The sequence below is a fragment of the Lissotriton helveticus genome, chromosome 4_1, assembly GCF_964261635.1.
Source record: "Lissotriton helveticus chromosome 4_1, aLisHel1.1, whole genome shotgun sequence".
Lineage (NCBI taxonomy): Eukaryota > Metazoa > Chordata > Amphibia > Caudata > Salamandridae > Lissotriton > Lissotriton helveticus.
Window position 1 is genome coordinate 68,723,368 of NC_136063.1, and position 14,656 is coordinate 68,738,023.

The 14,656-nt window shown below is 48.9% G+C and overlaps 1 protein-coding gene across 1 annotated transcript in view; it reads left to right on the forward strand.

The window, feature by feature from the left end:
- The window catches only part of LOC144826957 (embryonic protein UVS.2-like), a 232,569-nt gene that overhangs the window by 50,448 nt on the left and 167,465 nt on the right, over positions 1 to 14,656 (forward strand). Inside the window, exons 6-8 of the mRNA XM_078685418.1 lie at positions 2,901 to 3,076; positions 5,194 to 5,275; positions 13,935 to 14,062. Of these exons, the coding sequence (XP_078541544.1) occupies positions 2,901 to 3,076; positions 5,194 to 5,275; positions 13,935 to 14,062 (386 nt within the window). The remainder of the gene's footprint in view (positions 1 to 2,900; positions 3,077 to 5,193; positions 5,276 to 13,934; positions 14,063 to 14,656) is intronic.

Sequence of the window (14,656 nt, forward strand, 5' to 3'; positions counted from 1 at the left end):
GGCAGTGGACTCTCAGTGAAAGACTTTGCATGGGCAGAAGATTCTCAGTGAAAGACTTTCCATGGGCAGAGGACTCTCAGTGAAATACTTACCATGGGCAGAGGACTCTAAGTGAAAGACTTTGCATGGGCAGAAGACTCTCAGTGAAAGACTTTGCATGGGCAGAAGACTCTCAGTGAAAGACTTTCCATGGGCAGAGGACTCTCAGTGAAAGACTTTGCATGGGCAGAGGACTCTCAGTGAAATACTTTCCATGGGCAGAGAAATCTCAGTGAAAGACTTTCCATGGGCAGAGGACTATCAGTGAAAGACTTTCCATGGGCAGAAGACTCTCAGTGAAAGACTTTCCATGGGCAGAGGACTCTCAGTGAAATACTTTCCATGGGCAGAGGACTCACAGTGAAAGACTTTGTATGAGCAGAAGACTCTCAGTGAAAGGCTTTCCATGGGCAGAGGACTCACAGTGAAAGACTTTCCATGGGCAGAGGACTCACAGTGAAAGACTTTGTATGAGCAGAAGACTCTCAGTGAAAGGCTTTCCATGGGCAGTGGACTCTCAGTGAAAGACTTTCCATGGGCAGTGGACTCTCAGTGAAAGACTTTGTATGAGCAGAAGACTCTCAGTGAAATTCTTTCCATGGGTAGGGCACTCTCAGTGACAGGCTTTCACTGTGATGTGGATTTAGTGGTGGGCCTTTCATGGAGTTTCACCTCTCTGTGAGAAATAATACCAAATGGGTTTGACCTCTCAGTGACAGTATATCTCTCAGTGCTGGGCACCACTGGACTATAAATAGCTTAGAGGTTTTGATGGCTGGATCCTGTATGGTTTGTTCATTCCCTAGAGGTTCTGATGGCTGAATCCTGTGTGCTTTGTTCATTCCCTAGAGATTCTGAGAGCAGGATCCTTTGTGCTTTGTTAATTTCCTAGAGGTTCTGATGGCTGAATCCTGTGTGCTTTGTTCATTCCCTAGAGGTTCTGAGAGCAGGATCATGTGTGCGTTGTTCATTCCCTAGACGTTCTGATGGCTGAATCCTGTGTGCTTTGTTCATTCCCTAGAGGTTCTGAGAGCAGGATCCTGTGTGCTTTGTTCATTCTCTAGAGGTTCTGATGGCTGGATGCTGTATGCTTTGTTCGTTCCCTAGTAGTTCTGATGGTTGGATCCTGTGTGCTTTGTTCATACCCTAGAGGTTCTGATGGCTGGATCCTGTGTGCTTTTTTCATTCCCTAGAGGTTCTGATGGCTGAACCCTGTACCCTTTGTTCATTCCCTTGTTTTGTGATGGGCTCCCACCACTGGGTTCTCCATGGCTCTGTCTATGTGTTCCTATCAATTTTTTAGCACGCCGTGTATATTTTTGTCTGTGAATCACGTGTCCCTCAAATATAATCAGCACCATTACACCACATTACACATGTTATACGTTTTCTTAGCATTGTGATAGCCTCACTGAAGCTGTAACTCCCTAGCTGAAAGAAGTCATCCTGGAAAAATCTGTGAGTGGCCACTGTTTTTACAGTTGTTTCAAAAAACTGTTAAGATATTATTAAGATTTCTGGGACAGTGAGTGGTTACTGGGCAGTATCAATGGTTGGTGCCTACTGTGCCCTATCCTTCACCGCTGGTGTCCCAGGGCCACAGGGCCACAGGTCCCTTTGCACCACAACTGAATTACTAAGTTTCTCCTGTTGTACTTGTGACGGCTTAAGAGCAGCAAGGCTGCGTAGCCAAGGTTTGCTCCAAGAGGAAGTTGAGGGTTTGGAACTCACAGTACAACAAAAGTGATTGTACACGATTAACAAAACATCCAGTAAAAAGGCTATTTTGGCCCAAATACAGCAAGCAATACCCTAGCATGATTCTAGTGCAGTGCAGTTTGAGTCCTTGCAAAGTGTTATCCTATCGGGGATGGTATGCTGTCCTCTGCTATGGCCAGGAATGGGTCTTCACGCTTTCAATAGGGTGCTGTATGTAATCCTCCTGCTCAGAGGAGCAAAGGTGCGAAGACTATGTGCTCCAGTGCATCAGCCTGACTTCGACATGTCTGATGTTTGACTGGTCAAGTCTGTCTATTCGATGCCCATCACAACACAAGGCAGGAGGGGGTCCCAGGGCCTTTTGCTAGGCAAAAATGTTGTGCCTAGCAGAAAAGAGATGTACTTTATATTCTAGGTCCACCCATAGATCCAAGAGGTCTAAATGCAAAGATTGCAGAGGCAGAAACAAGTACACAAATGATAAAGACATGCTGAAGAGACTCATCATTTTAGGACACCACTCTCAATGCCTTTGCTTTCTCAGCTGCACACACATGTAACATGCCACACGCAACCAGAACACTGACTGTGTTGGAGTATGGATCCCAGTCATGGGGGACTGAGCAGAATGACCCATGGGCTGCTGGTAGATCTGTCCCCCCAGGCAGACAATAGTCACAAATTCAATTCAATTCATGACATTTATAGAGCCCACAGCTACCTCCAGGGAGGTGTCCAAGGCTCTAGCGGAAAGCTCATGAAAGTGATGGGAGAACTGTAAGATTACACAACCATAAGAGAGGTTATCAAACAGAAAGGTTTTGAGATTGAGTCTGAAGACCGATTCCAAGGGGCTACAGCGCAGACTGATGTGGAGTCTACTGGGAGGAAATATCACAGGGTAGGCCAGAAATGCATCAGACTGGTGCAGGATGACACAGCTTTCCTTTGGATGCAAGATCTTTCATCACAACCTAGACTGTGCATTGTCTTTTCCTAGAACCCCTCATCCCTTGCAGATAGCCAAGTCAGAGAGGAGACGCACAGGCAGATCCCTTGTATGTAGTAAGATTGTAATATTCTTTCTCTAAAGGTGCCATTGCAGTAATCTATGGGTCTCCCTGGTCCATCTTCTTCCCTAGGTGCTGGTCATACATCGGGAAGACAGGAGGAGGTCAGCAGGTATCTCTTCCCTCGGGATGTCTGTCGAAAGGAACCATCCAGCATGAGCTGCAGCACTCCCTGGGCTTCTACCACGAGCAGAGCCGCAGCGACCGCGACAACTATGTGACCATCATGACGGAGAACCTCTCGCCCGGTCAGTGTCACCCCCGGGCTCCACTTACCACTCAGAGGGAAAACGGAGTACAACTCAGATTGCAGCTGAGCACACCTTGGCACTGATTTAGACACCCGATTGGTTCAGCTTAGGTTTGATCACAGATACTCGGCAACACACCCGTTCTACCAATCTGACCCTTGGTTACGGTGATCAATATTTGTTACTGTCACAGTCTGGTGTCCTTTTCACGAACGCTACCACTGCTGAGGGCATTAACTGGACCACATAGAAATGTCTGGCACAGGATAAATAATGACCCTTGTTTAAAATGCATTTTCCTGAAATCGATAATGAGGATCAGTGATTGCTAACTGCAGTGCCCGCTTCAGAGACACGGGGTCCAGATTTACAAAGAAGTGTTCAGCTGAAGTGGCTGCGCTGCATCGTGTGAATGAAATACTTTGATGTGGCACTACACTGCTGCCGCCCAGTGCTGGTGGCAGACTTTAGACAGACATGCACCAACACAGAGACCCTTGCGCCATGGTGCTAGAATGTATGCGATGTCTGAAGCACAGACTTTGTGCTGAAAAGGGTCCCTTTCAATACAAAAATGATGCTTTGAGACTTGTCCTACTTTGTGTGCTGAACAATGCAGCACGAATGCAAAGTGGGAAAAACAAGGAGAAATGAAAATACTTCATCCTGGTACACTTGCATTGAGGAGGCACAGCATTTTAGCCCAAATCCCTGTTTACCATGTTTTGTAGATATGGATTTATGTCAAAACCCATGGGTGACGTCATAGTAACACCTGTGCACCAGCCATAGAACACCCCCTTGACGCAAAGTAATGCAAGGCAGCGCAAAGCATAACTTTTTGTTACTTTGGGTTACAATTCATATTGCGATTAGCGTTGGATTGTAAATCCCACCTGAACACTTTAATTTGGGTTTGAATTAGAAAAGTAACATAAACCCGACACAAAGCATGCGTTGTTAAGTGGGCCCGGGGCTGGTTGGGATGTACAGCGCCTTGAGCACCACTCTTTCGTACTCCCATATCTCACATACAAATAATGGTGTTTCTTTCTACAGTTTTTTCATCCTCCGATTGCATGGCTTCTCAAAAACCCTCCTCTGTAATCCCAAAACTGCATGAAAAACTCCCCTCTCCCTTTCATTTTCATTCGAATGACTATCTCCTTATTTTTCATACTACGCATGTCTCCACTCTCTGAGCACAGCCTACTTTACGTCACAATCATGTTTGCCTTAATCTTTACTATTGCATTTCTGTTAATGTCCTCATTTTCTTCCAACCTTTCAACTAAGTCACCTCTTCCTTGAAAGTCATACCTGCGAACTAATAATTCCTAATCCCTCTCAGGTATTAATCCCACAAATCATCTCCATGAACTCGCATACTCGATCCACTTCCCAAATGATCACCACAAACCCCAAATAATTTACTCTTCGTCAAAGAAACTGGAGTAAATGCATGGAATGGTTTTCTTGAGAGCACAAGATTGATCCCAATAACCAACAACCACTGGATTAACCATTAAACCTTGGGTGCCTGGAGCAGTGTGCTCCAGTGCCTTGTCAATGATAGTAAGCCCTATATAAATGCAACTACAATACAGTACAATACAATCTAAGGTGAAGGGTGCATCCTGGAGATGGATCCCTTTATGAGGCAAAAAAGTTTTCATAAGGAAAAAACATGATGATTTTCCCTTCAAAAGGACAACAGTGAGCTATCTCTAAACCTGGCTGAAACTCCAGTGTGTCCTTCCCGGATGTATGTAGGCGCTGGTATTTATTTAGTGTGATTCTCGCTTGGGAGCAAAATGGTGCGCCTCATTAAATAGGGTTTAAATTTAGAATTATACAACTTCTTATCACATGCTGAAGTTATTAAGTTATTAACCTCAAATCACATGCTTTTCGATCTTGTTCCCAGGGTCCAGATTTTAACCCCCTTCCCCATGTTCCAAATTCGACAGCTTTGCCATTAGACTACTCCTAACCCCTGCAATGGCACATGGGAGCACTGCCCCCTGGTGAGTTGGGACCTTCTCTGTATTGCAATGTGCCATATCAGACTCAGTCCTCACTAACTCATCTGTACCGTCTGCTCATCTAAACAGACAGCATCGGCAACTTTAACAAAGAGAACACCAACAACCTTGGCCTGGAGTACGACTACGCCTCCGTGATGCACTATGGGATGTAAGTCTCCGATACTCAGCTAAGAAGAGATTTCTGTTTACAACTCTGATGAAAGGCTTTTATATATAGACAGTGACGCTGATTTAGATTTTGGCAGACAGGGTACTCCTTTGCAAACATGACGGATTACCCTCTCCGCCAAACCCTTGGACCACCCGCTTCATTTAAAGTTGGGCAGACCGTAAGTATCCTGTTGACAGACCTTCTATAGGGTCTGTTGATGAAATACTTCCTCTGATAGCCCGATACAGTAACAGCCATCTGAGGAATGGCATTACAATGCCTGCCCTACTTTGGGGGGATAGTGTAATATCTTTTTTGCTTGTCCATCATCATCTGGAAAAATCTAGCATTGATCGACAGGACGAAAATAATAACTCCCACAACCCGGGTGAAAACCTTTAGTAACTGAAAGGAACAGCAGTAATGATGGTTCCTTTAATTATGGAGAGATGGCTGCTGGGCTGAGGTCATGTCTAAATTTGGCCATGGTGTGCCATCGGGATAGCATTGGTAATGTCCTCTGCCACCTCCCATAATCCTCCTTCCATCCAACTCTAAATCAGACCCAGTGATTGTGATCACATTCTGATGTGATCTTTTTAATTAGAGCTGAGACTGTTGGAAATGGGAAGTAGAGTGTGGTGTTTATTTCACATTTGATTGGGGGTCGGGAGGACAGAGAGCAGAGCATGGTGCCTATTGGAACCTATATATCCGAGGAAGGGCACTAGAGGGGTGACTGTGACTGTTAAAGGGAAGAGGAGCAACAGAAAGATGGCTGTGTTGGTGTACATGATTGGTTAGGATTGATGCTCTGTATGTGTAGCGGGTACGGAATGATGGCTGGGTTGGTGTATATGGGCACCAGAGTGTGGAACTGCCATAGATTGTGAAGGTAAGAAAGTGAAGTTGAGTCATGGCTGAGTCACTGAACTTGTTCCCATAGAGTTGAATGTCCACATGTGAGGATGGGCAGGTGAACGTTGTCTGAATTGGTGAACAACTTGGTTTAGAGTGGAAGATCCATTGTTGATGAATCGCATGAGGATGGTATCTCAGTACTAAAGCCAGCCTCTGTCACAAGAGAAAAAGTCATGAGGCTACAAGGGAGACATTTTTCAAATCAGTGCTATTTGGTGGGGCGCTAGGTGGCGCACTGGTGAATGGCAGCCTCTTTGTAAGGCTCCCACATCCTGGCGACCGATATCCTCTCATTGATCCTCTTATCGGCATGTAATCAGGCTGCAACTGCCCTCGCTTGTTCAAGGAAGTCAGCGGAGGCTCCGGTGCGAGTTTGAAGCGGATTGGACGCTGTGCGCCGCCGGTGGAGACGTCCTGACGGGCAGCGGGGATTGCAGCTGGAGGCACCAGCGGACTCGAACGGCCTGACTGGTGACGCGAGGCCGGGGCTTGGTGGGCGCCAACTAGGCCCTGTAAGGCGCGAAAACGCCGGAGGACCACGAAAACTCGGCGGGGGAGGACGGCGGACCCGATTTTCCCTGCACGGGACGTCGCTGCCTGTAGCGCAGGTACTATCCTGTCTTTCCTGCTCCCTGAAGGTGGCTGCGGGCTCTCTGCCTGTCACTGCTGGACCGGCGCGGCATACCTCTGCGGGGAGCGGCTCCCACCTCTGCCGTCTCCCCACCAAGACTACCGGCCAGCTCTGGGTGAGTGTCCTGCTGTCCTCAGACCCTCTGGGGGCCCGACTCGCGTAACCCTCGCTGCAAGGCCGCCCCCGCTGGACGACTGCACCGCGTATGAATGGCCTTTCCCTGAGGTCTCATCGCCGGCGGCCATAACCACCGCTCCGGCCATAGCGCTTCGTTCTGACCCTGCGCCTGAACACTGGGGTGCGTGGACTGCTGGCTGGGGACTAGAGCGGACAAATCCTACTATAATATAATCCTCCCGCCCTGGCATTGTGAGGGACATATGCGCACTACACGGATTGCTCAGAAGAGCCTGGCTTAGATCCTATGCAACGTATGTGCCTGGGGTACGCCTGGTCGTAGCACATAGCGGTGGTGCATATTCCCGCGGTATTCGGCAATCTGGGCCCGCACCTCTGGCACACCTGCTCCTTGCTTCTGCTTGGCACGTACTCCTGCATGACAGCCGCCTCTCCTGCGAAGGCTGACCTTTCTGTGGTAGGCTCCAGAGTGTCGCACGGAGGGACGGCTGCATTGTTGCGCTCCCGGAGGACTGCTGAGTTTCTACGCCTGGGGGGCGCGGTGTGCCTGGACACTACGACAGTCGCCTACCTTTCTCTGCTGCCCGTGGCCCCCTCATCCCCAACACGTGCGCAAGTGCTGCCACATATTGGAATGCAGCTGGTGAGTGGGAGCTCCACGGCCTGATCTGCTGACCAGCGGGATTGCATAGACGGTGCGACTCTCCCTGTCTTCCGAATTGCGGATTCACCTGTCTTTGCTGGGCCGCTAGGATGGGTCGACCTGACACACGGCAACCGAAGCTTACGTTTGATGCAGCAAAAAAGACGAATCGTACCAGCCCGGACTCTCAGAAACAGATGGAGGTCAACAATCCCTCTGATAACCAGGCGACCACCTCCACGGATACCCAGGAACTCCTTCGTGAAATGCGCCAGGGATTCGCGACCATCGCAGACAAGGTGGACAGGATGTCGTCCCGTATGGATGCTGTAGTCCACAAATTGGAGGTCCATGAAGGGAGGTTGACGGAAGTGGAACAGCGGGTGTCGGATGTCGAGGACACCTCCGGACAGCACACAACGCGTCTAGCTCGGATGGATAATTTGTTGCGCACCATAGCGGCTAAGAACGAGGATTTAGAAGCGAGAAGCCGGCGTAATAATGTACGCATAGTAGGGATTCCGGAGTCCACCAATGTGGGTAGAATGGAGGAATATGTAGAACGCCTGTTGAGGACTGCAGTGGGGTCGGAAGCATTCTCCCCCCAGTTCATAGTGGAGAGGGCGCACAGATCCCTGGGACCGGTGCCCAAGCCGGGCATGAAACCAAGACCTATCATAGCCCGTCTATTGAACTACAGGGACAGAGATGCGGCCTTGCGAGCAGCTCGATCTTCCAAAAAACTAGTGTGTGATGGTAACGAATTCACGATCTATCCTGACTTCACACCCATGGTGCAGGAAGAGCGGCGCAAATTTCTGGACGTTTAAGCGAAACTTCGGGCCCTACAAATTGACTATGCTTTACTCTATCCGGCCAGACTGCGAATCACTTATCAGGCACGCCAAAAGTTCTTCACGAACCCGCAACAGGTTGAGGACTTCATTAAGCAAGTGAAACGCTCAGCACACCAGCGCAGGGAGGAGGCGGAAGATCCAGCTCGCGGAGACGACCGGCTTGAAGATGATGAACACTGACCCTGCTGCATCTGCACCGTTGGGTGTTGCGGGGGATCCTGTATGTGAGTACCGATGTAGAGTACGCAGAGAGATGAGGTCTGTGGTTACGGCCTATCTATCTCCCCCTTTTTGATGACTTGGGCGAGGGCTGAGGCCTGGGACATGCTGAAACTGTACTGCGTCGCCAGGTACCCCCCTCTCCCCCGACAGCTGAGGTTGGTCTGCCATGGGCAGCTGATGGAGAAGAGGGGTTGTTGTGTTGCCACCTAGAATGGTCCCTAACGGGTATTACCCTTGCTGTTGCTGTTGTTGTAGCAGGGATTGTTCCTATCCCTGGTTATTGAGGGAGGTGGGGTGGGTTGGGGAGGGAGCTAGCACTGGCGAGTTGGGGTTGCCTCTGTGGGAGGAGGGAGGGGTCTGGGGGAATGTTTGGTTGATACGTGATCTGTATGAAGTTTTGATACACAAGCAAAAGGCCACAGTCATTTACTTGAGGGAAGTGATCTGGTTTATAGCTATTTCCGCTATGCGATTGGGGAGTATGCACCGCACATTTTTACAGCACAGCCAATTGAACCAATATGGGTGTGGGGCCTGATACTAGATGTAATTTTCTATCCTGGAATGTACGAGGACTAAAAGATGCGCGTAAGCGTCGACAATTGTTGGCCTATTGGGATAGACACGATGTGCAGGTGATTATGTTACAAGAAACTCATATTCCCCCATTAACGACTTCTACATTTGGTGCGAGATGGGCGGGGGTGAGAGTTTTCTCAAATTTCTCCTCATATGCTAGAGGTACTGCTATTCTTATTCACCATAATCTCCCATTCACGCTGCAGGGGCAACAAACTGATAAAGAGGGTAGATATGTCATTTTCTGGGGGAGGCTGGGAGGGGAGACGGTTACTATTGCCAACTGCTATGCTCCCAATGTTGACGACCCTCATTTCTTCACCCGAATCTGGGGAGGTATAGTGGATATCGGCTCCAGGTATCTGGTTTGGGGCGGAGATCTTAACATGGCCTTACACCCGAGAATGGACAGAGCAGATGGATGCTCCACATACCATACTAAGGCGAGGGACTCCCTTGAGGGGATAGTTGATGAGGGAGGGTTGATTGATAGTTGGAGACACTTACATCCTGATTTGCTGGAGGGCACACACTTTACGTCCTACACGGGCACGTGGGCTAGACTAGATTACATCTTTGTGTCGCAGAATTTAGCCCAGAGTATTCTCACTTCTCGACAATTACCCAGAACACATTCCGATCACTGCCCTGTTTTCCTATCTTTAGATATGCCTGGTTTTCACAAACCACGTCCACCCTGGCGACTACATCCCAACATCCTGATTGACACTGTCTTCTGCGAAGAACTTAGAATCGACATAGCAGATTTCTTCCCCCGAAACAAGGACACGGTGGATAGTGTGGAAACGGTGTGGCAGGCATTTAAGGTCACAGTACGGGGGTGGTGTATAGCTAAAAGCTCGGGGGTGCTAAAAGATATACAACAAACACTTTCCAGATTGGAAGAGGAGCTCAGAGCTTTGGAAACTCGTATGGCGCAGGGGATAGATGGGGAGGCACACAGCACGTTCAGAACTAAACTATCGGAGTACGAAGCGGAAGCGCAGAGAGAGGTGCATTTCAAGGGGAAACACTGGCGAGCCCGTGCTTATAATGAGGGAGGGAGACCAGGTAAAGCGTTGGCCATGGCAGTGAGGATGGCACGAGGTTCGAACACTATCTTGGAACTAACTGCAGCGGATGGGGAGGTACACAAAGACAATGATGGTATACTCAACACACTCCAGGCACACTACGAACAGTTATATACCTCACGAGCCGCTGGGGAGTTTGATCTGGACGGCTATCTGGGGGATGTAGCACTTTGCTGGATCAGTGATGTCCACAGGCAGTTTTTGGGGGCACCACTCGAGCTGGAGGAGGTGCGAGATGCCATAATGTCCCTGAGCAACGGGAAAGCACCGGGTCACGATGGTCTCCCCGCGGAGTTTTATAAATGCTACGTGGAGATTATGGCTCCGGTGCTACGTGAGGTATTCAATGATGCAATGGAAGTGGGGGTACTCCCGAGATCTATGCGAGAAGTGATTATAACATCTTTACTTAAACCTGGGAAGGTTGCCACACAATGTGACTCGTATCGCCCTCTGTCCTTACTGAATTGCGACGCCAAAATTCTGGCGAAGGTACTTGCGACCAGACTTTCCTTACTTATGACCACGATTATTTTGCCTGACCAGTCTGGCTTTGTCCCCACGAGATCCACCTCGCATAACCTCCGTACGGTATTCTCCCTCATTCAAACGGTGCACCCAGAGATTCCCCTTGCCGGGGTTTTTTTAGATGCCTCAAAGGCATTCGATTCTGTGGAATGGGGATTCCTCTTCGCGGTCTTGCAAAAGATGGGATTTCCCCCTGTCTTTGTGGCCTGGGTACGGTTGCTCTATACCTCCCCAATGGCGAGAGTGCTAGCAAATGGTCAACTTACTGCCGCATTCGCGATAACGAGGGGGACCCGACAGGGGTGCCCCCTTTCCCCATTACTCTTCGCGGTGGTAATTGAACCGTTGGCCTGTCGTATCCGACAGCTCCACAAACCCAGCGCCTTCAATTGCTTTCAGCGCCAACTCTCAATTTCGCTGTATGCCGATGATGTCACACTGTACGTTAAGGATCCCCAGACTAATCTTAATTCGCTATTGCGGGAGTTCGTTACCTTCGGATGCCTTTCAGGTGTCACTATTAATTGGAACAAATCCCAGCTTTTCCCGCTGACACCTGCAGTCACTGAATTCTCGCTAGATTACCCGCTTGAGTGGTGCACTTCAGAACTACGCTACCTCGGGATACAGATCTCGAGAGACAAGGGGGAGACGTTACGGATGAACTACGGAGTGGCCATCACTAAACTGACAGATTCGGTGTCGCGGTGGATCAAACTGCCCTTGTCTATGGCGGCGAGGATCTCCCTTGTGAAAATGGTGGTACTGCCGCGTTTCTTGTATATGTTCCTTAATATTCCCTATTACCCAGGCGCATACTTTTTTAAAACCTTACGCTCGGAACTTATCCGACTGGTGTGGGGGGGAAGGCAGGCTCGGCTCCGTTGGGCAGTATTGACGCAACCCTATGGGGCGGGGGGTTTTGATGTCCCGGACTTCGAAATGTACTATTTAACTGCTCAAGCGCACTACCTATACCATTGGTTGCGCTCAACTGCTTTCATGCCACAAGTGGCAGCGGAGGACTGGATAGCGCACCCACTGCCGTTGGAGGGAGTAGTACACGGCCCCACAGCCGCACTAGAGATGCACTCTATCACGGTTTCCTGCACGATAGAGGCATGGCATAAAATAGGGACGCGATTGCAAACCCCGTTACTTTATACGACCCGTATGCCACTATCCTACCACCCACAGATAACGCTCTTACGCGAGGTGGGATTGCAACGAATGTGCAGGAGATTGGGGGTGGGGGTGTGGGGGGATCTATTCCGTGATGGGAAGTTCCGCTCTCGAGATGACTTTTTTGGAGATAGCGCGTATACCCCTCTGGAACTCTTCTACTACCTACGGCTCAGGGAAGGCTTGAGAGCCCTATTACCTGATTATCCTCATGAACCCCCCAGCCTAGCCCCGCTCACTGTAGTGCTGAATAGCCTTGATGGTGCACACCTGGTTTCTAAACTATATAAGTGCATTCGCGAGGAATTACCTGTGGTGGCTAGTGCGGCTAGAGCGCACTGAGCAGGAGATTTTGGAAGTGATATCACAGATGCACAATGGAAATACTGCTGTGATTTGTCGGGAGAGGTGATGTCTAGCTGTCGCTTTAAAATCATACATTACAAATTCCTCCATAGGTTATACTACACTCCAGCTAGGAAGTTTCGGTTCGGGCTCGCCGACTCGGACAGGTGTGAGCGATGCAGGCGGGAAGGAGCGGACTTCTTCCATTTATCATGGACCTGCCCGCAAGTGCGGGAATACTGGACACGGGTCTGTGAGGGCCTATCCCACATGATAGGTGCTGCGCTGACGCCAGAGCCGATGTTGTTCCTTCTAGGCTACACTGCGCAGGTAGCACGGACAGTTAGGAAGTTCACTAATGTAGCACTACTATTAGCTCGGAGACATTTAGCCTGTAGATGGGGCCGGGGCCGCGCTCCTAAGTTTAAGGTATGGATGCATGATATGTTATACTGTCAGGAGCAGTATGGTGTGTTTTCGGAACTGGTACCTTTGCGCTCGAGACCGGCGGACATCTGGGGCCCCCTGCAGGCCTACCTTCTCGCTAACACATCGCACGGGGAGGATGACTCTGACAATGCCGACACATCACACACACAGATTATCTAACTGGCTTGTTCTCATTTCACACTTCCTGGCCTGTGCTGGGAGGGGTATATTGGAGGATTGCTGCATTGTTAGGGATATATCCGGTATGGAGATTCCTCTCCGGAGACAATGTATTATTTGACTGATGGACTACCTTTGAAATTGTGCTGCATGCCTTGAATCGTTGTTTTTTCAGGTGCTATCTACCGCCACTGCATTGCCTTGCCCTCCCTGGCTATCCTACCATGCAACCTACTTGCATCGTCCTCACTGGTAGAACTGCATCGTTGTTTAACTAATGTGTAATGCCCCTATCCCCTTGCATTCCCTTCTGCAGCTGAGAGCTACCGATTCTGTAACGACATGTCACACCTTCTTGACTACACACCTTCCTCAATTTCTCCCCTGCAGCTATGATCTGCTGTGAATGTATTGCTTCGCTCGTGTATTGCTGATGGATGACCCTCACTGTACTCCCTGGGTCTGTGAGCTCCATGTCTATGATTGCTATAATGCATGTGTATCGCTGCCGGCCTTGTATGGTTGTAGGCACACTGCTGTGTATGACTGCTTGAATGTTAATAAAAGTTTATAATCCAAAAAAAAAAAAAAAAAATCAGTGCTATTTGGGATCTGAGATACTGAGTGTGAGTGAGGGCGATAGGGGGAGCGTGTGTTGCCTACATGGATTTGAGGCTCATGAAAATGAGAACTGAGAAGTTTCAGACTGAGCTGGACAGGATCTGCAGGGGGATCGTTCTAGAACAACATTGAGATTGAGTTTAGATATGAATCGAATTAAGCAAACACCAAATATTTGACCCTCACCTGTCCCCACCTGGACTCGCTGTATAGTTCTATGGGTTAATAATGCGTTATAATGGTGCATAAACGGTGGGATTTACCCATGAGGTCTTCCTTTCCCCAGGTATGCTTTCACTACCAAATCTGGACAGCCGACCATCGTCCCCAAGCCAAATCCTAACACAGTCATCGGACAGAGATATGGGCTTAGCAACCTGGATGTTTCCAAAGTCAACGCCCTGTACCAGTGTGGTAAGGAGTGCATCCCTGCAGATAGATGCAGAAATGTCATAGCAGACACAGCATCTTTTCCTCGTAGGCAGTAGAATTATCTTTTGTAATGATTCCAGCTCAACTTCCACCAATATCATCCATCATGTTCCTAACTAACGAATATAAAATACCATACATGTAACTGCTGCAAAAAGAGAACACAAGAGGAATGTTGTAAGGCTTTCCTAATGGTAAGCGGAGCATTTCTATTCTTAATATCCAGATGCAGGCAGTACATTCAAAATCTTTGGGCCGATGAGTGAGAATCTGCAGTTTCCCTTTCCCTGAATGTTAGTACTTCCAGCATTGAGAAGAGATAAGCCACAGGGCCCTGGGTTACGTGAGGGAACATGTCTAGTAATTTTTTCCCACAAACAGGCTGATGCTGTTCCCTTTATGCACTTGAGACAACAAATACTTAGTTGAAGATAATTACCTTTTGGATAGGGCTTTTTGATGGGTACCACCGAAGTCTAGCCTGCTGATAAGATAATGACCATTGGATAGGGCTCTTGGATGGGTACCATTGCAGTCTAGCCTGTTGAAGATAATGACCATTGGATAGGGCTCTTG